This window comes from Poecile atricapillus, chromosome W (assembly GCF_030490865.1).
Source record: "Poecile atricapillus isolate bPoeAtr1 chromosome W, bPoeAtr1.hap1, whole genome shotgun sequence".
NCBI classification, from domain to species: domain Eukaryota; kingdom Metazoa; phylum Chordata; class Aves; order Passeriformes; family Paridae; genus Poecile; species Poecile atricapillus.
The window spans coordinates 104,603,843-104,628,388 of NC_081288.1; the positions used below are offsets into that span (position 1 = coordinate 104,603,843).

At 43.7% G+C, this 24,546-nt stretch overlaps 1 protein-coding gene across 2 annotated transcripts in view; it reads right to left on the reverse strand.

Annotated features, from left to right (window-relative positions):
* The window catches only part of LOC131591923 (transcription factor ETV6), a 135,831-nt gene extending 112,563 nt beyond the window's left edge, over nt 1-23,268 (reverse strand). For both annotated transcript variants that reach the window (XM_058863046.1, XM_058863045.1), the window contains exon 1: nt 23,159-23,268. In XM_058863046.1, the coding sequence (XP_058719029.1) occupies nt 23,159-23,191 (33 nt within the window). In that variant the 5' untranslated portion in view covers nt 23,192-23,268. The remainder of the gene's footprint in view (nt 1-23,158) is intronic.
* Between the last annotated feature and the right edge of the window lie 1,278 nt (nt 23,269-24,546).

A 24,546-nucleotide genomic window follows, 5' to 3' on the forward strand; every position in this document is an offset into this window, starting at 1 on the left:
CACTTTGCCTACAAAAAGCAAACAAGGAGCACAGCTATTGCAGATGAAGCTATTGCCTGATTTTTATTCCTGAGTAGCTCCCCACACGGAGACAATTCTGGAATTGAAGTATTTTTGATTCAGAATAATTATGTTGTTAGTAATGTGGGCAATCTATTCCATGGTAACTGAAGTACATCAGGACAGTCCTTCTAGAAGAACTAAGATGGTTACACATCCCTACAGACACTTTCAGTAGCCTAGGCCGTAAGGACCACAAGACAGATCTGAATGCCAGCTATAAACAGTGGGAGTCTTCCCAGTGACCTCAGTGGGCTTTGGCTGAGGTACCATGTAAAGGAAATTGCTTAATTCCTGTGTATTTTTAAAAAGGATTCTAAAAAAAAAACCCCAAATCATATAAAACTGAACCGCAAGCCTGGAGTCATTCAGACATATGTCATCCCCCAAACCCAGCAGGGCTGAGTGCATTTGTACAACTGCTCCCAGTGTGTGAACACCACATCTCTGCACCAAGAGCTGACAGAATGAATCATTAACCCTTGGCTTTCCCACTGACAGGCAGTCCAAAAGTCCCAAAGCTTGTTTAACCATGAGCTGGCACCTTGCTTTAAGCTACCATCCTCTTTCAACTTCAGCAATATGAATTAACAGTGTGAATTGAGAACATCAAGGTGAGAAGCACTGCAATCAATTCCCTAAAAAAACCCCAAAAAACCCTCCATACCATGTTTTGTATTTCCTGAGAGATTTATTTTGTATTTGTTTAAGTTTCAGCATCAGTGATCTATTGTTTTTTTAAGGATAAAATCTTTCCATCTAAAAATTCTAACCAGATGTGAATTTCAGACTTCCAAATTTGGGAATGTTCAAATCAAGAGCTGTTGTTCTAGTCTTTTAGTCATACTCATCCCTGTAAACACTGAAATTTTCAATTATTTCACCCTCAAGTCAAATATGCTCAACCTATATTTGGCCAAAATTAAGTGCAGGTCCAGAAAATCTCAGTAGACATTTACAGGACCCAAGTCTAAATCACAGAACCTTAGATCACAGAACTTTTGTACAATTCTGGTAATCTGGTTATAGAAGTTTAACAAAATTTTTGATGCAAATCTCAGGTATGGCAATTACCTGGGTGAGCTAAGAGTAAGTCTCAAAATTGGTACATGTGCCTCCCTTTGATTTGCATCACAAATTGTAGGTTTCTAAGGAGGAGAGGTATCTTCCTTTTTTCCTTTAGCTGGGCTCTATTACTCTACCTTCTGAGATGAGCATTCCCTTTCTGAACCACCAGTTCTGTCTGACCTGTGCATCTCCCAAAACAAAAGAGAAAACTGAGAAAATATTCCTTGTGTTGTGCTCTAGCTTTCTACTAAACATTTAATACATTTAATTCAACCTTTTATTAAATCATTTAGCCATTTATAAAATCATTATGCAGATGTTATTTAAGAAAATCTTAAGCCTTCTGGCTAAGGGATTAGATGTTAACCCAATGCTTAATAATTTGGTAGCACCTTTGTGGCAATGACCAATTTCTTTTTCTCATTCCATACAGCTGCCCCTTTTACCTGTCTTTAGACATCAATTCACCCCCTTCAATCCTTTACAGAATTCGCTTCTCTGTGAAAACAAAATTATCTGCATGCTCCAAACATCAAAGACAACATCAGTCTATTGTTGCTACTGGCTTGTGCCTATGATCTGTGGAACAAGATGTCTGAGGATTGCTGAATGCTGTACAAGACAACAGAGGAATATTTTTTAAATTTTATTTTTTTCTTAAATGCAGGGATTACTGAGGCACAGGCAAGGAGCATGCAGAGTGCTAAAGGAGTCACCCATTAAAAAAAACCAAAACATCTGTCTCCAGGATTGGACAAAAAAAGAATCCACTTGAGACTAACTCTTAAGACAGCTTACAGCAGGCCTCTAATTTTAGAAAGTAACATTACTTAAAAGTAAATGTAGCAAGCAACAACATATATTGCACATAAAATTATGATATATATATATAAAAAAATCTTCATTGCATTTAATGTAGCATATAATAATAGCATAATACATTTTTATCCCTAATTTATGAGCTGGAATTTACATCAGTGGCAATTAGTAATGGAAACTCCCATTGGTTCTAATCAGAGTGGATTAAGTCCTGATGCTAAGATTGCAACACTCACAAAAATCCTGGATCTATAGATGGAAAGAAACAAAAGTATATAAAATCCTGGGATATGATCCTGAAATTTGTTCTCTCATAAACAATCTCACCGAGAAAATCCAACCCAGATGAAAGTTCTGAATCATATCCTTCCAAAATCAGTGGCAAAGGCCCCAGAATGATCAACACGCCCAGAGGGATGTAGTGAACTGAGGTTGGTCTTCAGAGGAGAAAAATGAATGGTATCTCATGTGATATATGAAGAAACACAGCAGCAAATGGAGTTGTAATGCCTTCTAGGCGCTGTAATCCCACAACCTTGCAAACAGCTACTGAGTTGAGATCCTGAAAAAGGTAATTTTCTTGCGATTGACAAATTGCTGCTCTTAAAAGAGTGAGGCTGGCTGTCAGACCTTCGGGTTCATTAAAGCAGCTTCCAGGGCTGACACAAGTCTGCCTCTTAGCACAACCATGAAACATTTTATACCAGGATAATTGCAAAGACTGAAAGTCTCTTTGAAGACAGACAAGCAGATGTATTGCAACAGTCATTGCTCATTTGGTTTGGGGTTTGATGCTGGTTTAGGTTGGTGTTTGTTTTTAAACAGAGGTACTATACTGCTTAAACACTCAATGCATGACTAACAGTTGTCATTACACCGCTGCATGAAAGTGTTTGCTTGGTGACCCTGTCCTGTCTCTGTGTGGCTGTTCTGAGCTCATCTGGAGGTTCAGGAGTTTCTTTTCAAGTCAACTGCATCCAAGAGCCACTTGTCAAACAAGCTTGTTTCCATCTCCTGCGACCCAACTACTACCACTTCCTCACTGTCCAGATGACTCTTTGCTCCACCTTCTGCATCCCTCATGATAAGACAGGTTCTACAGGGCAGATGTTGACACCAGCTGTGTCCTGGCTGACAGCTTGGATGATTCCAGTGGGTTGGCATGAGTGGGCACGGCCCCGCAGTCTGGGTTCAGAGAAAAGTACTGTTTATGACACTCTGAAAAGAGGAAATGGTAAGGGAGCTATTGCCATATCATTGTATCATTAAGCATATGCTTAAATATCTTGTTGAACAGGTGCCCAAAGCATCAGGCTAAAGCAAAACAGGTTGCTATTCCTATTTTAGGATTGTAGGCGCAAGATAAGCTGCTCCCTTCTCACCCCTGCTCCTCTCTGCCTCAGTTTTCCCATTAGAAGAACAGGAAATTACACTGATTTGCTTTGTAAAGCCTTTGGAAACAGCAGCTAAAACATGAAACAAAATGTTTCCTTGCTCCACTAAGGACCCAAGTCCTGGTTACCACTCACTACTATCTTTCAGGTGAAGAGTTGAATTGTTTTCAGGAAGGACATTCTACAAGCTGGAGGAAGGACACAAGCATCACTGTACCAGTAATGAACCACACACATTACAGACCCGGAGCAGAACACCCAGCCATCTCCTCCCAGGGACAGAGCATGTCACAAGACATTATCTGAGCTGTTCCTCATACCTCATCCATAATTTTTATAAGGGTTGCACATACACTACAGACACAAGCAGACTTATTAGCGTTCACCTGGTCTGACTAACACTATCACAGCTGTGTGAGCAGAATCCATGCTGCGACCCAATCATACCAGTAAAACTGCACTCACACTGGAAGAATTTGTTTCACTAGTGGACAGCAGTGATTTTTACAGCAGTAACACTTTGATATGCAGCAACACTTATCCTCACACCACTCTGTCAATACACTCTGCCTGCTATTTTTGTACAAGCACAGATATAGCTTCAAAAATATTTCTCTTCCTTTCTCTGGCCTTCGCTCCCACACTTTCAGGAAGCTCTTTGAGCCTACCAACCTCTCATTTTCTAATCTGCTATTCCTACACACACACACACACACAGAGTCCTCAGCAACTCTGCTTCAAACCACAAGAGGCAAAAAATCCACAACCACTGCAGGACCACAGGAATCAGGAGTACACAACACACAGCACTACTACTAGAGATGTAAGTGGTGAGCAAGACCCAGTTCTAAGAAATGCAGAGCAAGGTGCATTTGTTCTCACCGCTAAGTGTATACAACTACAAGCAAAATTCCTCCAGGGAACGAAAACTCTTCCAGGTACTGATCCCCTTGCCCCTTCTCAATGCATTTAAGAACCCGCAGCTCTTCATAGGGATACCCTGAAGGCAGGCAAGATGCTCAAAGGGCACTCTCTCTCTCAGCACTTCAACAACCTTTTTGTAAAGCTTCTAAGTGAAGCTCAAATTGGCACCTAACTTCCAAAAGAATCCTTATATCACCAGTAAAACACACAGGAACACTTTTTGGGAGTAAAGGGATAGGAAAGAAGTGACCAGTGAAGAGTTGGAGATTATTATTATTATTTACAGGACCAAAAACAACTTCCCACACACATACACACACACCTTTCTTGTCTGCTGTACCTGAGCAAAAACTGCACAATAACATTGCTTGAGCTGATTCTAATTCAAGGATGGATACAGCAAAAACAACTCTCAGAAATTTAAGTAAGCCCAGCAGAGGCAGCTCCAAAATCCTCTGTGCATCAGCTCAAATAAACTAAGAGGAATATACGAACAGCTGCTGCAGTTTGGAAAACTGCCTGATCTCAGACAAGGTGGCAAATATGGATTGTTTCAGCCTAGGAAACCAAAAGGAAGGGAATAATGCCTGGGAGCTGCCTGTCAGGTCAGAGCTGCTGTCCCTTAACAGATTTGAGAGCCCACACCAGTGACACAGGAACAGTGACAGAGAAGCAGGGAGGGCAATGCATAGACATTCAGCAGGGCAAGTGTGGAATATACATTTCTAAATCAAGGATTTTTAATATTTCATAATTTATTTTCACCATTTCCCCCTCTTTTCCCCCTACAAAAATGAAAATCTCACTTTCATAAATTTAGGAGTTCTATCTGGTAATTACAATGTCCAATATCTACCTATTTACAGGGAAGGGTAAAGCTATGGGTTCTTTCCTTTATGAAATTAAACTCAACAAAAACATTCAACATCCAACCTCTTCACATGATATCCACTGGGTCCATGCTGAACAAGTCTACAGTACTTCTTGTCTGCACTCCTACCTTGGCACCTCAGTATCTGTTTGTACTGTGTGAAGTGTTCAGCAAAGAGTAGTAGAACAAAGAGGAAATCACACCTCTGAGATAGGACAAGACACAAAACCAAGAGAGAGAACCATTTTAAACAAACCTGAAAGGGATTTAATAACTGGAGATTTCTTCCAACCACAGTACCCACACGGAGATAATGAAATAATAGCCAGATTAATTGAAGACAGATGTCTTCTACAGCAGTCAACAAAACTAATGAAGTAGGTTCTGCACCCATTTCTTATTTGTCAGAGACATTCTGAATGTATTTTGCTGCAAGAGAGGGATAAAAACCTGCTATTCAGAAATTATCATTATTAGACAAGGTATTGCCCGTCTATATTTGGAGGGAAAGGTGTTCTTTCAGTCAGCTTCTTCAAGCTGAGTCAGGAAAAAACAAATTAATGACTGGAGTTCTGAAATGCTGAATCAATTCTGCTTTGTAAGAGAATACCTCAAAATAAAAGCAATAGTAATTAAACAGACAAATGGACTTTGCTGTTAATAAATTCCTAAGAATCTACACAACTTCTAAGGGTTTGTTTTTGTTGAAAAAATTAAGGCATTCTTTTTTCCTTATGTTCAAGCTTTCAGAAAATTAATTAAAACTACTGATGTTACCCATGTGACAATATCTGTCTCTTGTCCCAGCTTTCTTTATGACCAGTGCCACTGACTAATAAAGAGTTTCTTTTTATCAGTCATCACTACAGACTTCAGCCAAATCCTTTTGAATTCAGTGAAGGCTAGAGATTAGGTCCAATAAAACATGATTGTCTTACCATCTCCATGTTATGAAGAATGACATCATTTCTCCTTTAGCTGCAGAATTTTCTTTAGCTTTTCAAGTAACTTTGGAGGAAAATTCCTCAAGTCTTCACAACAACATCTAAACTGCTATCAGCTGGAAGAAACTATTTCATTAAAATTTACACAAATCAAAAACCTAGGGGTAATACTGAATTGATAACTTAGTCAGTTCCACATTGAGCAGATTTCAATACTGATTTTCATTAAATTTTAAGTTAATTATCCTAGCCAGGATTCAGGCCTTCTTTTGTGCATCAACCAACACAGCACCACAGTGGTACCTACAGAGTTTTTCAGGTAAGAGTTCACAACAAAAGTTTTATTGAGGGGGAAAAAAAGAAAGGGTGAACAATCCAAAATCCAGTGCTATTAAACCCTGAGTCTTACTACCAATAATTCTGCAGCATTAATCATCCACCAAGGGATTAAGGCAAGATCCTATCTGTATAACAGAATTACAAGCAGTTTCCACCACTCATCTGACTTCATTTTGCTAGGTGTTAACACTTCATGAAATGGCAATCACATTAAACAACTTCAAGGTCACAGATAATACAGAGACAGAGCAGGAGCTGGACTGAAACTTCCTGTACCTCCATAGAGTAACCTTAACCTGAACCTACCCTCCCTGTCCAGGATAATGAGTAGATGCATCAGGCTGATATATTTTATAACCATGTTGCAAAGCCAGCACAGAAGATCCAAGAAATGTAAAACAAGATCTGTGAGCTGGCCTAGTTTTCTATTGAAAGGATGTCACAGATATTTTGCACACCAAACTCCCAGGAAAGCTGCGGTAAGCATGGCTCGAGGACTGAACATATCATTGCAATGTTTGCATGCTTTGAGGACATAATTTTAAGAGGTAATTGAAACTCTGAAATGCCCTCTAGATTAGGCACGTGGGACAAACTTCCTTCCCCGACCCAGAGAGGCTTCACGCTTTGCTGCAGGTCCAGACTGTCAGCACCAGTGGTACAGAACACACAAATCCATAAAAAGCGGGGAAAGAAAGAAAAGGGGGGTTTGGCTTTCAGTGCTCTCAGTCTATTTCAGAAAACTCAAGACGTGTGAGTGCCTATATTTATTAAAGCAATTAAACCTAAACAGCTTAGCCATGGTGTGCTCAAATACGGAGCAAGCTACAATATGATTGGGAGGCTGCAGGTGACTGTGGCAGGGCCTCACACTGATACCACAAGGCTCATTCACACCTCCAGGCAACAGCTCTACCCTTCACACTACAACAAGCAGCAAACCATGCTGCTTCAGCTGCCTGGTGTATTTTTTTAAAAAAAGCAGTTTTCCTGAACCCTTGACCACTTTTCCTGTAATTAATCTATCTAGCCTGAAGGGATTTGTAAAGTTCTTGTAAAGAAAGCAGGCGTGAATCCTTAAAAACTTCGGTTCTGATGTCATGTAACACTGATCTGGCGAAAAGTTTATTCTGAGTTTCATCAATGCTTTAATCACAAATCTGTGGACACCACCACCAAAAAAACTACACCCTGCCCTCCCCATGCTCCCAGCTGCCTGTTCCCACTAGGTTGTGCCTTGCACTAGCACAAGCTGTCCATTTTCACCCGGACCTGCAGCCTTGTCATGCACACATCCACCCCAACATTTGTGCCAGCCCATGGGAGAAGAAAGAGGAAGGGTGGAACGAGATCTTTCAGGGTAATACCACCTTACATTAAGAGCTTCATCAAACCTCTTCCTCAGTGAAGTAACAGTGGTGCATTTTTGTAGTGCCTTTAAAGAATGGTTAAAAACTTGTGGAGAAGTAACCAACTCAAAGCTGTGTATGTGCAAATACTCCTTCAGGGACACTGCTGAGGCAGGGAAGGATAGTGTGACAGTGTTGTACAGCCACATTGTATAATTCAGGAACTGGCAGAGTTATAACCTAGAACAAAGACCCAGAACCACTACTAAAGTCACAATTTTCACATGCTTCACCATATTTTGAGCAGGACTCTTCTTTACATCATAGTCAAAGATCCTCACCTCTTATGAGTATGAGGCAAAACAAGAGGAGGTCAGTCACTAGTTAAACAAACATTCCAACACAGATGACTTGTGCTTGGAAAAATACTTAGGTTTCAGAGTTTCTTAACAAGGCCACAACCAGAATAATTAACAACAAACACCAATGAGACCTGAGACTGAGAAATGGAGGGAAGGCAGGCAATGGACTTGGCCACATGAGCCTGCTACGCTTGTGCACTGGTATCTGCACACTGCTTTTTCACTTCAGGCAGATGCTGCGCAATCCAGCAGCAATGGGAAATCAGAGAGGCTAAGATTATCCCTTCATCTGACACACAGTTTAAAAATCCAAGTTAAAGTACTTTCCATTAGCAGTCTAAATCACTCCAAGTTTACAACTGTTTTACCATATAAATTATCAATGCCTCACTTTTTTTTTTTTTCTACTGGAAGGACAAGATCAGATAGAATACTTCTGCTTTCTAAAACAAGGCATATCATTTAGTTCCCATTTCAAATGACTTGAAGAACAAACACTTCACAGTCTCCTAGGGTGGTGTTTTCCCAGTATCCTTGCCATCACCACCACCACCACTTTTAAGGACTGTGGCTTCAAATGTATGAAGGGTGAGGTAAAACTTGAGGTATAAACCTGAAGGAAAATTCAGTACAACTGTGAAGGGCTATCCATTTGGAATGGTGAGAAGGGTGTGGGCTGAGCACTAGAAAAGGCAGATATGATAAAATTTAGCCCTGCCTCACCAGCCTAAAGCGTGTGCTGCATTAAAGTACCATTAACTGCTCATCTGTCCACCCATGGCATTCCAGCCCCCATTCCCAAAGCACCATGAGCCACACCAATGCCCAAAGCCTGGGTGGGAAATTCAAGAACTAAGCAAGGTGCAAACAGCTAAGACATCAGTGAGTTAGAAATGAAAGATTTATCTATGCAACCTGGCAAATAGCACAGCCTTTGGTGACAGGATCATGTTACTGTTGTGCTTACACAGTGAGTTAGGAAAGTCCATGTCCAGACTTTGCATGTGGTACACAGACATACTTCCATTCACTTTTGTATGGAATGATGAAATGAACTTCCTTGTGTTTAACACTGGGAAAACAGAATTTCTTCAGCTATCAGCATCCTTTGGGACCTTCTGCTTCTGTTTTAATGTGTTGGTAGCAGGTGTAATGTCTTTGGACATTGAGGCTCTGTAGCCAACACCTGGGAGCAGCAAAGGAAGGTCCCCAGAGGTACCCTCCAGGAGGCTGCAGAGGGACAGGACCTCTGGAGAATTAGAGGTGAGCAAGTTGTGCTTCACAGGCATCACAACTCAGTCCTACCTAAAGCCAGGCAATGATTACTGTGTGAAAGTAGGCTGTTACAGTGGGTATGTCTGCCTGCTGTAGGACACCATTCCAGATGGGGGGTCTTTGTAAAGGACACACAAGCGTCTGCACGTTGAGCTTTCTCTTTTTTAGCCAGCTCCTTTCTCTAGTTCTAACTGCCCACTAACTGCACTAGCACGGGACAAGTATCACTTGAGAAATGGCTCGAAATGCACTGAAGGAAAACATTTGGCGTACACATGGTCCCACGAGAAGCTCCTGTCTGCTGGTTTGCTCTTTTCTTAACTGTTATGCGTAGTGAAGTCCAGGCACTCAGTAAACAACACTTCCTTCTCAATTTTCCCAGCTATTAGGAACTTGAAAAGTCAGGGATTGAAAGGCAAAAAGATTGAATTATGAAATCAAGATAGTCCATGCAGGTTTCAGGCATGTCAATGATATAAATTATGGAAGTGCTGGAATTGTCCCTGTATTGTGTAACACCTGCTCATCAGCCAGTCATGTGATTACATGTTTGTGCCATCTAAAGAAAGTTCCTTGCAAGGAACTGTGTTCACTTATCAGACATCAGAAGAGGTGTGCCTGACACAGCACACAACATTTGAATTATCTAATAATCTAACTATTTTTTCCACTCTCTGTCAGCCAAATCTTGGGAAAAACCTTGAGAAATAAAATAGGTCAAGGCAATTTACGCCAATAAATAGCATCACAGACCAAGAGGAGAGTCAAGGATAGGAAAATCCCCAGGAATTTTCCCAAACAATATTAATTTCATAGTCTGAAGACAATTCCTCTCATGAATTTCAGATGGTCAGATTACCTCTGCTAAGGAAATATCACAATGAGTTCAAGAAACAGAGCAGAAGGTCTGATTCACAAGAGAGGTTTTCCTGTTATTTTTCCACTTGTCAGAGGCATCTGTACAGAGTCAAGCACTAAATATTAAAGTCCTAAATTGAAATGGAAAAACACAGTAGTCCTGGTCAGCTCAAAGGTCTGTCTAAGCTAATACCATATTTCCAGCAACACCCAACAGGAAATGCTCAAGGTAAGAAAGAGCACAAGGAATAAACTATCCCTTGCACACACCCACAGAAATCTACAGGTTAGGGGCTTTCTGAGCCAAGGACCACAGCTGTTCTCTTTGCAGTGAATGGTCCTGGATAGAAGCATGTAGTATAAACTGTCTTCTGAAAACAACTGCCCTACATTACACCTGCTGGCAGCAAGTTTGGGAACCTCACTGCATGCTTCATGAAAACAGACTTCCCACTCTTCAAAACTGCCAGGTGCTACCATCTGATCCTCCCATATAATGAGAGATAACCCTTTCCTATTCAGCTTCTCCCTGCCTCTCATGACTAAAGCAATTTGTATGATTTCCACAGGAGTCTGCAATGGGCTTTGCTGCTCATCATAGCCAACTCTCCATCCTCACTTCCTAATATCTTCACTTTCAAACCCACCCTATTTCTTTGGTTGTTTTCCTTCCTACAACTACATCCAATCCCACAGCTTAGAGTAGGTGTACAGGAATACAGATACCAGATCTTTGTCTGGTTCAAACAGCTCCTTATCTGTACATGTGTGGAAAGCCTCCCAACGTTTCACCTTACAGCAGTTGCAAAGAATACATTTAAATTTCTGTGTGTCTGGCTGTGAGAGTGGGTGGGCTGAGAGCAGCACAGCCTAGGAACTTTGCTGGAAAATCAAGACAGAAGCTTCAACCCTGAAGTGCAGGACTGCCCACCTGGGCTCTTATCACCACCAATATGTGGCTACAAAAACATGCAGGTCAGCAGTGTGTTGGAACTTTGAAGACTATGGTTTTCTCAGAAAATCCACAGGGACAAATTCTGAACAAAAAAAAAAAAGTCTGTTTTTCAAGTATATGTATTTATTTCCAGAAGCACAGATACCAACTAAACCACTTTTTATTTTTTGAGCAAGTAATTTGATAAAAAGTATTTTGAGGACCAGTCAGTCAAAAGTGGCTCTGTTTCTCAGGTGTTATGTAGAAAGAAATCCAAAAATAGTACTTTCTCCATCCCCAAAATCATTCTATCCAACTTTACAAATTAAATCCCTTAATACATTTTGGGGTTTGCTGTTTTTTTCCTCTTTAGAAGATGGAAATTTAAATACACACAGGCTCACTGTAATGCTTAAATTTAAATATGCTCTAAACCTCACTCCAGCATTCAGTGTCCTTTGTAGGCAAATAATGGAAGGGGCTACCCCCGTGTCTACAATCCAAGACTTTCACACCTTCCCCACTGCTGTGCCAGCCATCTGCCAACAACCTGTGTCTACCTATGCTCATCTTTTAACTGAGGCTAAGAAAATGACAGAATCTCAGTTGTTACTTGAGGAAAGGCTTTTTCCTCTTCTTCAACAAAAAGGATGCTGAGGCCTACAGAGCTGAACAAGTACTTTTCATATGACAGGGTGCTCTGTGGACCAGTGATGGGAAACACAGAATTATGAAACCCCAGTCCAGACTGAAGGAAAACAGACCTCTCTTTCATCAGTGTTTAGGTTCACCTTGTAACTGGACTTGTTGAAGCAATGCTGACATCAGCCTTCACCTCCCAGGGACATGCAGTAGGGCCCTGAGGCTCTCGCCCCAAGCAGGAAGAGCCAGCACGAGTGATGGGACGAGCACAGCATCAGCTGCCAAACCAGCAGTGAGGGGGGACCCAGGCAGGCTGCAGGCAAAGGGCATGAGGACACCACTTTGGTGAAGCACAGGGTTATTGTGCTGCAGCCCACGGGGACCAAGAGACTCCATGAAGCCACATTGCTCCCTATCTGCACAGCAGGGCAATCCTGGTTCCCTCCCTGGGGGGAGCAGGTAGTGACAATGCGCACGCTAAAACATGGAGCTGAGACGTTTGAGCATCTGAGAAAGCGCACACGCCTCTACTACATGAGCTAAAACCTGTTTCTTCTGAGTCTTTTCTTTCCAAGAACACTACTGCCATAAGGGGTTTGGGTTCATTTGGAACCAACAGCCTGTCCTGCAGCTACAATGGCTCCCCTTCTTGCTTGCAAAGCCAAACCTTAACACCAAATGGGAGGAATCTCTCTCACATCAGCTGACTTTCCATTGCTGCAGCACTCTGCGACTGAAGAAGAAGGGTCTCACCACTAAAGCATTAAAGAAAACACAGTATAAAGAGTAACATGCAGAGGAGAGAAAGAAATCCTGACTAGCACTGTATTCAAGGCATTATGTCTCAACACGTGCAATTTTTCTAGGCCACTTCTTTTAAAAACTGAAATTTTAAGGGGCTTGGGGTTTTTTCCTCATTTAATACAAACTAAGAAAAATGAAACTAGAGTGTATTGACATCCAGGTATAACTACAATAGCAGAAAATAATTTTAAAGCTAAATCCCAAGCACAATACTTAGTGCCAAAAGCACATTCAAATGAGTGGGACCCACTATTCTACCTCTAGAGCCTGAGCCTATCAAAGAGGCAAGCCAGCTTCTGGTAACAGATATGAAAAGATGATTTGCTTCTTTCAGTTCAGTCAATTAGTTCATTACAATGACTAATCACCCAAAGCTGATAAATGCTTTAGGGCTGCAGAAATAGAAAGCTTGTTTCCTTCATCCAGTCAACAAAAATTCAAGGTGAGGGTACAAAATCTACTAATACTAAATCAACATGGCAGAAAACAATCAGTACAATTTAAAAAAAATGAAAATTCATATGCTTAAGAAAAAAGTTTGTTCTTTATTATGTAATATTACCTAAAAAAGTACCAGATACTTACATTTAATGTACAATTTTAAACCTTTCTTTCTTCTTAAGAACTACCTTTAATGCTCAGGTTTTGATGCTGGACACTGCACTTGCAATTACATTTCACTGCAAAGCCAATCATAACAACACACAAAATAAATAAAAAAAAAATCAATCATCCAGCAAATAAAGTAATTTGTTATTTGCCAAAATAAAAACCTAACTAGATCTTTATGAGACTATCCAATTACTTAAACAGATATTTGTCGACATTGTATATATTAGCAGAGATGAAAACTAAAATTAGGTTAAAAACCATTTTTAACTGCATATCAATACATTTTAATGGTCATCCAATACTGTGAATTCACTCTCTCTTTAGGAAAATACCTAAAAACTACATATGCAAAATAATACTAGAATTGATTTTGTACAGACATTCTGTTTGAAATTAAAAAAAAAATAAAATAAATCACAGTCAAAGCATGATGCAAGGTCTGTACAAATGACAACATTCCTTAGTAAGTGACACAGTTGAGTGAATGCTTGCAACATTTGGCCAGGCAGTGAAAGCAGCAACTCTGATGCCCATTGCTACAAGATCCAATTGGGACCCCATTTGTCACACCCCTGAAAAGAGTTAATGCTTCAAGAACACATTTCACATGGGTGATAATGGGAATAGGAAGACCTTTGGAAAAGCATGGTAACACACATTTGGCTCTTAGAAGCAATCAATTGTGTCTTCCCCAAAACCAGAAAACTCCTTCAAATCCTGACCTGTAATTCCAATTTTATGTATTCCCTGAAAGTTTTCCCTTCTGTCATTTGAATCTGGATTAATACAGAAACAAAGCCAACCTCTTGCTAGTCCAAGCAACCTTGACTTCACAAGTCTCTGAGTCACAGACACCAACTCTTCCTTAGCTCTCTTCTCACTAACAATTAACTAGTCTTCTTTAAATCAATACTGCTGGGACTTAGAAAAGAATCCAAAGGAGAAGAGCACTTAAGACCATCCTTCCAGGGCACAAAATTTTGCATGGAAGCATCTGAATGCATATACAACATCAGAGCAAGCCTGGGACCTTGTCCCCAAAAGAAGTCTCTGTTTTGGGAAACAGAAAAAACTAACTTTCCCCAGTGTAAATATAGGGAGGTTCCCCCTCCCTCTCCTTCCCCCCCAGGTTGTTAGTCTTAATATCTTCCTCATATTCATCTACCCTCTTTTTTTAAATCCATTTGCACTTTTAGCCTCCACACGACCCTACAGCAGCGAGCTCCGTAACTCCACAGATGGAAGAAGTACTTTTAATCTTCCTGTCTAGTAATGTCATTGCCTGCTCTAGCTTTGAACTATCAGGAGTTGCTCTCCTTACTATACTGCTGTGCAATTTTACAGTTTTCTATTATATCTCCCTCAGCAGTCTCCTTTCCAAGCCAAAAAGTCCTAGGCACTGTAGCCTGTCTTCCTATAAGAGCTTCCCCAGATAACTCCACTGCACATTTCTGTATCTTTTTCAGCAGTCAGAAAGGTATGCTGTAATCAGAAGTGATAAACAGCACAGATTCAAACTGCAATATACAGATAATTTCTATTTTACTCCCTGTTGCTTTCCCACTATGGTTTGATTTTCCTGTTTTACCCCAAATCGAAAACTGAGCTCAGCTTTCTCTGTCATTCACTAAACCAAACCATTTCCTAAAATATGATCCCAGGTGCCAGACCAGTTCTGGAAGGTCTATCAGCAAACAGTACTGAACATCTCAAAGAGACCTCACTGTTTCTGTTAAGCAGAAAAATTTTGAAAGTGCCCCATTCAAAATTACCAAGAAAAAAAAAACCTACTCCTGAACTTTCTGCCCATTTCTCCAAGCCTGCAGCCACTGCCAGTCAACATGGTTCACTTGTTGTGCTAATTGGCTCTGCATACACTATTAATTCACTCTCTTCTTACTCTGAGGTTCTAATTTGTCCCCATTGGGAGGTAATAGACGCCAGCACACAGTCAGTCATGGATGGCTCTGATGAGTCAGCTGCTGTGAGGTAGCTGGACACAATCTCCAGTGTATTTGAGCCCAGTGTTTACTGTGCAATGGGTGATACGTATCTCAAGCCACAAGCCATGAAACATTTTACATCCCATAACCTTCTCCTGGAAGCTGCTTCTACAGTCTTCCCCAAATCCTCTTTCAGAGACCACATTTGCTCAAGCCATAGGACAGTGACACAACCACTTAGTCTGCCAACTGAGAGGTGAATTTATACCCATCAACACTCCTGTTCCTGAAACTTGGTGCCCTTTCTGGAACCCCTGGCAGCACTGAGTGCATCCTCATATCCCTCTGTGAAAGCAGTCCAGCCTTTCATTTCCTCACCTCCAGGGAGATGGTGGGTCTGCCACTCAGGTATGCATCCTGAATGACATGGGCATCCATGCCAGTTGGACACCCAACCCAGCAGTGGTGACCTGAACTGCAGGGAGTTCCCAGGGAGCTGGAGTGACACTGCTGGGACCAGAGCCACTACAGAAGAAGGGCAGTGGCACAGGTGACAATGGCCTATCAGCACTACCTCCTTTGCCCCGAAGGCTTTAAGTTGTGGCCAGTCTTTTACAGTGGTGCCCTCTGGAAACATCCAAGCACCTTCTCACAGATGTGGCAGGGAGGATCCATCTACTGAAGAATGTTGTTTCCCAGTAGCCTCCAGTGACAAATGGAACCAGAAGCCTCAGCCCAGAATGTGAAGTTCCTCACACTCTACCAGCTCAAAGCTCAACTTCAGCCAGGCCAGAAAATGCTTGGTTTTGCCTGTGTTTTAAAACACAAGGCAGGTAGGAAGATAAGAACAAGCCATTCAAGAGGGAACGTGGTAAAACAACTATCTCCAGTACTAATCCAAAAGGAGAAAAAAAAGGATTAGTTCTGTCATGGAGAGGGGAAATCACAATACAGACCTTACAGAAAGTCAGGAAAGGGCTCCCCAGTATTGCTGGAAATGCTGGGATCACTTAATTTAACCTCCAAGAGCATCAAGAAAGCTTCATGGGGCTCCATCAACGATGGAAACTACTTTTATGTGAAATCCTTTTTAAGAAGAAAAGGAGGAAGATAAATGGGAAATGTGGTTTGCAGCTACAGAATGCCTTGTTGTGGCCCTACTATCTGGATAAATCCATCTCCGAATTTTAGTACTGCTATCTCTGGCATTGTTATTAGACATTTTATTTACCTAGTAGAGCTCCAAGCTCATAGATGTCCACAGAATCCCAGACCATGTAGAAAATGTTCCTTGTTTCTGTTAATAGATGTTTTGGAGGATCCCACTGAAGACATAATGAAAAAAAATCACTTCTTCATCTATATTCAGTTGAAATTCAAACCATATAAATAATCTCACTCTCTGCTTTATTTCATCAGTTTTAAGGATACTCCTTAGTGGTTGCCAGTTGTTTCTCCAGAATAAACTGCCAAAACAAATAATTTACGATTTCTTGATCAGACCCTACTTAAACTGGCTAGAAAAACCCCAAAACAAAACCTGCAACAAAAGCAAGCACACAAGCAAAAAAAAAAAAAAAACCCAAGAAATCATTCATTGTTCCTATTCAAAATCATATTCAATTTTACTTTAAAATTAAACATCCAGACTCTGGATTTAATATTGGGCAGCTGTTAATAGTTAAATAAGTGAAATCCAGCTGTCACGTCCAAAGTACTTTTGTGGAGTTGTATTAACACAGCTCTTGCAGTTACACCCAATGCTATTCTTGGCAATATACACATCTTTAAAATTATTTACAATACTATATATTTCTATGTGCATACATTCCACAGAACACCAACATACACTGCAGTAAGAACCTCCTTCATACCTTTTTTCTCTCTGGATTGTCTTAACCAAGACAGTCTTTGCAAACTATACAAGAACAACATAGAAGCAAAGACACTGCATGTGACTTTAGAAGGAATAACCTTTGGAAGTTCATTTAGATGAAGCATCATTTATAGCCATCCTTAATTGTTATACCCTGTTCACTTTGGAGCTCTGTAGCATTACAGCAGATGATACCATCTATCAGTGAAAAGCTTAACCTTTTTCAAAATCCTTCATTTACCAGTGCTCCAGGATGTTCCATAAACATGTTTAACTTTGGCTGGAGTCTTCTGCATTTATTTTCCTGCCAACAGTGGTATTTTTGAAAAGGAAAAAAAAAAAAAAAAAAGAAAGAAAGAAAACAAAAGCAATCACTATAATCGAGGCTTGAGTCCCACATGTTACTAAAGTAGATGAAGAGTGTAGTTCTCCTCTGTGCTTCAACAAAACACTGCCTGAAGACAACTCAGCAACATCAGAACCAGTATGGTCTAAATTTGGCATGGGTTGTAGACCTGAAAAATAACCCACATGAGCAGGAATCAATAGCCACAACTCCACTGTTAAAAGTACAGAAGCTTTGGTGGCCTGTCTGGTCTCTTTGCTCAGGCTGAACCTGAGCACATACCTGGGTTTTATTTGGCTGCTTCACAATTGCCTTAAAGGAACATCCCACCCATGGGCTGCTCCAGACAGCCTCCTTCCCATGGGAGGCACAGGGACATACTGCAACTTAAAAATCAATTGTTGTGGCAATGCAGCAGTTCATCATCATCTAGTCCTCACCAGGGAGTCCTCCCTTGCCAGGGAAAGAGTAACACCTGGAACAACTGTGTATGCAGCCTGCTCTGCATACAGCTTCAGGGAGCCCTGGGAAGGGTGGTGGTCAGGGGAAGGTGGTAGGGATAGCTCTAGCAGCCACATCTGGCTGCCATCCCTCCCAGGTGCTCCTGCCCTGGGCCAGGAACAGGATTGTGGCAGCAACACGTGCCAGCCTTTCCCAAAGCCACCTTCCATGTAGGCTGTGGGCACAGAAACACCACCCTGCCCACGTGTGGCTGATCTAGACATCAGGACTCACTGAAGCTGCAAGATCTTGGTCTGACGGCTCAGCAGAGGTAGGTGGCCTACACCAAAAAAGCCAACAGCCAAACAAACCACACTCCTGCCCCCAAAACACTGTGTAAACTAAAAAGCCAGGTAAAAATCAGATCATTGTCCGAAATTTCTGTAATAAACACAGTTTGTTTCCATGCTATGTTACAAGTACTAAGCCCTGCTACTGCCCTGCGTAGGTACATTTATTATTATTTTATGCTTGTTTCACAGATAAAGAAAGCAAAAGCCAAGGTGATCATTTTCAGAAGCACTGGCCTTTGAGTTGTTGGTACTCTGGGGATGCCCAGCTGAAGGCAATGAACTACAAAGTACTCCAAAACAAATATATGCAAAAAAACCCAAAGACAAATTAGCCAATTTTTGGACCGTAGATCAAAACTATATCACTGGCCAAAAGTACCAGTTACCTTAGCTCTCTCCCTTTCCTGCAGTAAGCAGGTTATTAAGAGAGCTTTTGTCAGAAGAATTCAGAACACAAGCAATCAAGGACCCAGAAAACTTCTCTAAAGGCAGAAAGATTGCTTCTGTGTCACTGTACAAGGCTTCATTTCCCTCTTATCATTTCTATCAGCAGAGCACCTTTTAGTCTCCTCCCTCCAAAAGGCACTTTGGGCTGCATGCTGCAATATGCATATAAATTATCATTAAAGTATACTCTGTTGCACTGGGGCATTTCAGATTCAAGATGCTATTTTAATGGGTTGCCTCCCAGGAAACTGACTTCACCTGTAATGACACTGTGAATGCTAATGACCAGTGTTTAATTGGGGCAGTGCTAGTAAAATTTTGCTTCAGAGGGATTCAATTTACTTGGTGCCAAGGAGTTAAGTGATTAATCAGGCGTTAAATAGTATGTACTTCCAAACACTGGCCTTCTACCATTCAATCCTACCCCACTGAATTTAATGACAGCTTTGTCATTGACACTAACAGAAGGATCCTCCTCCTTGTACACAAGTAAACATTAAGGAACATGCTCTGCACTAACAGATGCTCAGCCTTGGCTGAGGGCAACAGGATTCTGGCCATGTGGTGTTGAACAGTCCCTCAGCATGGGAAGCCTTCAGTGAGAGACAGCTCTTTGCAGAAACAGCATGAAGGAGGTATCAGGAAACATAACCCGCCATCCAAAAATTAAGTCAGTCAGGGAAAGCCAGTTAAGATTGAAAACTCAAACATTACACTGATTTCCTTGCCCTTCAGCTTTTTTTTTCCTCTGCCTTTTTTTTTGAACAACTACAAAGTACATACTCCAATCCAAAATGAGCACTGAAGTTCTTCAGCTACAGGATCCCATGCTGAAGGACTCCTGCAGTCACCCCATTGTGCTCAACACAAGAGAGAGCACCTATATCCACCAGCATGCACCTACATAAAATCTACACTGAAACCAGTTGTGAAACTTGACTTGCAGTGAGGGTCTGTGCTTTCAGTGGTGCCCACAGAAAGAACTCTCAGCTCAAGCATCAGCCAGGTTCACAAAAGAGACCCTGGGCTCAGAGAAGTCCTGGTCAGCTAGACCTGAAGCAGCTGATCTGTCCCCAGATCCCCAGTTTTAGTTCCCACACAACTCCATTCAATTGAATGGCTGCATAGTAAGCCAGACTAAGCAACTGAAAGTATCAAATTTATAAAAAATAAAATAAACACATTAAACTGTGCCCTTCAGGAGCCTTCCACTTGCTTGCTGTATTTTGAATCTCCATATGACGCCACAGTGATATTCTCAAAGTATATTTATTTCAGGCAAGATAAAACAAGGAGATCCTGACAATCAGAAAACTCCAGGCAAGGTTTTAAACAGAATTTATCACCACATAGATCTCAGTCAATCAAAAAAATCATCATCTGTGTCTAAACTGCTAGTCCTGTCTTCCTTTGAGCTTTTGCTCCCATATATGTCTTTACCAAGATGTTTACACTCCCCTGGTGCCTCAATTCTCCCATCTGTGGGAGGAGAGGTGAGGCCTTAGGGATCACTTGCCAATACAGTAATGAGTGCCAATGTCGTGGCAGTATTTGCAATAATAATCAGCTAACTACTGTGGCTCAGGATGAGAGGAACAGGTTTACTACCAACACAGATATTACATCTATGAAAAAAGAGTCCGTGACAACCACACCAGCTATCCCTTCCCAGCTGACCAGTCAAAGCCCTCAAGCCCTCTCAGACTGGAGTTCACCACAACCCTAAAGCCTCCCAGTACATGAAGAGAGTATCCTCATGCCCTAAGCTGCAGCAAACACTGAGGGCCCAAACTTCACGCTCATCTCTCACCCCAAGGTTTTCTTTTCTAAACTCCAGGATGAGTTCTCTCTGCAGCTTCAGATGCTACACACACGCTTAACCTCCCTGCCACAACTGCACAGTGGATCTGCTTGCCATGAGCCAGGCCAGCACACAGCCAAGTACTGGCAAGGTCTAGCTATCAGCAGGGTATTTTTCGTCTTTCAGAGGAGTCAGCCAGTGCATACTTGCTGCAAAGCAAGCGCATATCAATATACAATCACGCACACATACTGATAACTACTTAACACAAACCAAGATATTACTGCAAGCTTATACTGATCACCAGTAATAAAATACAGACCAAAACTTTACCTCCTCAAAGGCTTCCCAAATCTGATCAGAACACTTCTCTTAACATGATGAGATAGGAAGACTGTGCACTGAGCAGCTAAGGCATAAACAAAGCACCAGTCTTCACCTTCTCTGCTGAAGCTTTCCACGTTCATCACCTCAGGTGCTGTGGCATTCACTGCCTGTACCCTTGTCCCAAATTGGAGGAGGAAGGGGAAGAAAGAACACCAACAACAAACCCACAAAAGAACAAGAAAACACACCCACCAGCACCACTGCTTACCATTCACAGTCTCCTAGTGAAACTTTGTGATACCGATGCAGCACAACACTTGCCTACTTTTCAGAACAAGGCAGCAAAGTTGGGGTACTCTGTGCAGCTTTTTCCTCTGCCTCAGCATAACACGCCATGTCAAGAGACTGGAATACTGAAGAAATTATCAGTTGCACTCACACAATCAACGACCATTTAAACAACTCCTCTTAAATCCAGCTGCTGAACGCAATCACCTTTCTCACCTGGTTTAAAAAGCATCCAAAAACCAATGATAGTTAGAAAACCTGAAGGGACAGCTACTCAGAACCATTAGACTGGTGAGGAAATGCTTTCATTTGAAGTTCACATTTCTGTCTGAAAAGTTATACTTGTAAATTTGAAACTAGTAAAATAGCCAGTAACAGCAGCTTCTACACATAAACAAATAGTACATTAAAAAATAATATTCAGATTGTGATGTTTAGAATCAGTCACTTCTTAAAAAAAAAGTTTTCCATTTACTCTTGAAAGGTAATGAAAATGTGGCATGTATTAATTTCGAGACTGAAGGAGAAGTTTGTGTCTCTCCAGCTAGGAAGCTGATTACTTACAGTATGATTCTATAACATACCTTAGTGACGCTGGGTAAGGACCAGTTTATAGTTCCTGAAATCAACAGGGTGGTTGTTGATTTCAATAAGAGCAGAAGTAAGCCTCCTATTTTCAAAATGACACGTATCGAAAACAAGAAAATACAGCTCATATGACACCAATTTTTCCTGACATTCAATTGTGTTCTTTGGTCCAGAGAACTCATCCTACCTTTCCACAGGGTTTACCAGGAAAAACCAGCAGGTATATCTTATTTAATATAGCTTTAGGGACCCAATGAGTTAATAGAACACATTTTGCCTGCATTAGCATTTCACCATACAGTAACACGCATACAATACCCCGTTATCCAGTTTGCTTGTCTGTGTTAGGAAAAGTCAAACTAGACTCTAAGCCACGAGACTTCACGGGACACAGGCCTGACTGCATTTAACTCAGCGAGAGAAAATACACCCAGAAGTTTTCAAATTGTGTTCCCACCATATAGAATGCAAGACGCCCCCGTACACATACGGGACAAGCAAACAAAAGAGCATCATGCTGAATTGGTGTTTATTCCAAGCTCTTCCCCTTAGAGAGAGAGTCTGGAAGTCAACTCTTTCTTCCAGGCAGGGAGGGACAACCACTAAAGATCTCTTACTCGGGCACAGTTAGTCACAAGCAGAAGGGAGATTCCTGGCTTGCAACAAGACAAAGTGACTCCTAAATAAAACGCAAAACCGGGGAGTGAGCGAAGGAGGAAAGCAGTGGGCTGCTAGATAGGAAGGGTCTGGACAAAAAAGGAAACTCAATTTTGTTTCCATTGTCTCAGCTTCGTGCCGCCTCCACTTAGAACGATAAACCTCCCAGGGTAAACCCTTCTTCAGCAGGCCAAGGCACGGGGAAACACAACCCCCAGCCCCTGCTGGAGCGGGGCCGGGCTGGCAGCCCCGACTCTCCTACCTGCCACCGGCAAGCAATGCCAGAAACTGCAACCACTAAAATAAACAGTAGTAATACGGCTAATAAGGGGTGGGGGGGAAAATATTTTTTTTTTTAAAAAAATAAAGAAATAATAAAGAAAGAAAGCCCCACAATCCACTGCTGGTGGAAGCAGCAGCGGCTGCATCTCCCCGACGGCAGGAAACTTTCTACGAAGTTGCTGGCGGGGACGGCGGGCAGCCAACAGCGCGGGAGGCCGGGCCGGGCTCCGGGGCCCCCTCAGCGCTCCGCGCCGTGGAGAGCCACGCCGGCAGAGCCGGGCCCGCCGCCGTGCCCCCGGGCAGCGCAGGGCGCTGACAGCCCGCCGCACCGCGTCCCCGCCCGCGGCCGGAGTGGCGCGGGGAGCACCCGCAAACGAGGGACACCGACCCCCGCGGCCGCCCTTCGCCCGCCCGAACAAAAAACAGAAGAGGAAAAAACAGTTACTTCCATCAAAATAACCTGGGCAAAACACGGCGAAGCCCAGCGCCCCAAGGCGCCGGCGGGCGCGACCCGCGCTGACAGGGGCCGGGCGGACAGAGGGACGGGGTTTTACCTTGATGCAACACTGAGCAGGAGCCTCGGACATCTCTCTGGAAGGACGCGGCGGAGCCCGGCAGGGCAGGCGCGGGCGGGCAGACGGGAAGTTCTCGGGCTTTCCCCACTTTCCGCTCCTCTCCCGGCGCGGCGGCGCGGCCCGGCCCGTCCCCTCAAGGGGAAGTGGCGGCCCGGGGGCGGGCGCGGCGCGGCCGGAGTGGCGCGGGGGGGTCCGGCCGCGGGGCCGGAGCCGCTCCTCGCTGCTGCTGCTGCTGCTGCCGCCGCTCCCCGCGGGAACGCGCGCCCGCCCGCGCCCCCCCCCCCCCCCCCCGCGCGTATGCCCTGCGCGTGCTCGCGGCTCCGCGTGAGAAGCGACGCGCGCGCGCGGGAAGAGGGAAGGGGCGCGGGAAGAGGGAAGGGGCGCGGGAGTGCGCGGGAAGGGAAGTGGGGGGGTGGGGGGCGCGGCCCCGGTCCCCGCCGGTGTTTTCCTTCCTGGAAAAGAGAGAAACCGAAAGGCGGCAGCGGGGGCCGGGCCGGGCCGGGCGCTGCGCCCCGCCCCGCGCCGCCGCTCATTGATCCGGAGTTTCGGGGCCGAAACTGACGTGGGTTCCCGGCACCTGCGCCGCCCCTTAAAGGGACCGCGGCGGCCACCGCTGGCCCAGCGCCTCTGCCCCGCGGGCGGAGCGAGAGTGCGTTTCGCTCCGGCCTGCGCCCTGGGTACCGCAGCGGGCTGGCCGGGGTAGGGGGAGGCTGGAAGGGCACGGCCGGGCCACGTCGCTGTAGCCAAGCCGGTGCCGTCTGACCCCGCGCGGGCTCTTTAAGCGCCGAGCGGCGGTCCCGGGGCGGGCCCCGGCAGTACAGTGAGCTTTGTTCCGCCGCCGCTCGGGCAGCCCCGGCCGGGGAGCGCAGCGCGGGCACCGCGGGAAACGGGGCGTCCGCGGAGGCGCCGCCGGTCCGTCCCCGTCCCCGTGTTCAGAGCTCGGCCTGGCCCTGCGTTCGGAGCCTGCTCCAGCGCAGGGTTTCAGGGATGTGTCCATATCACTCGCAGCGGGCGGATACAAACCCCTGCCTTGTGCGTGATTTCCATCCGCGATGGACTCAGCGCCGGTTTCTGTCTGCCGCCTGGAACAGTACCAGCCCCAGCCCTCCTGATGGGAGTGAAAAGAGCAGGAGGAAAGTGAAAAAACACCCCGGCCTTCTCTTATTTCAAATCTCTCCGTAATTTTACGGGCATTTTTGGGTGTCCTGACTAGTTTTTAAGATGCACCCACTTTATTGCAAGGCCTGAAGGTGCGTGGGAGCAGAGCACTGCCTTATACCCCTGGGACTGCAAGGCAGAGCTGCCTCTGGAGTCTGCTGGAAGGATTCTGTGCACTGGGATAGGGTAGGCTCCTGTAAGTGATTTGG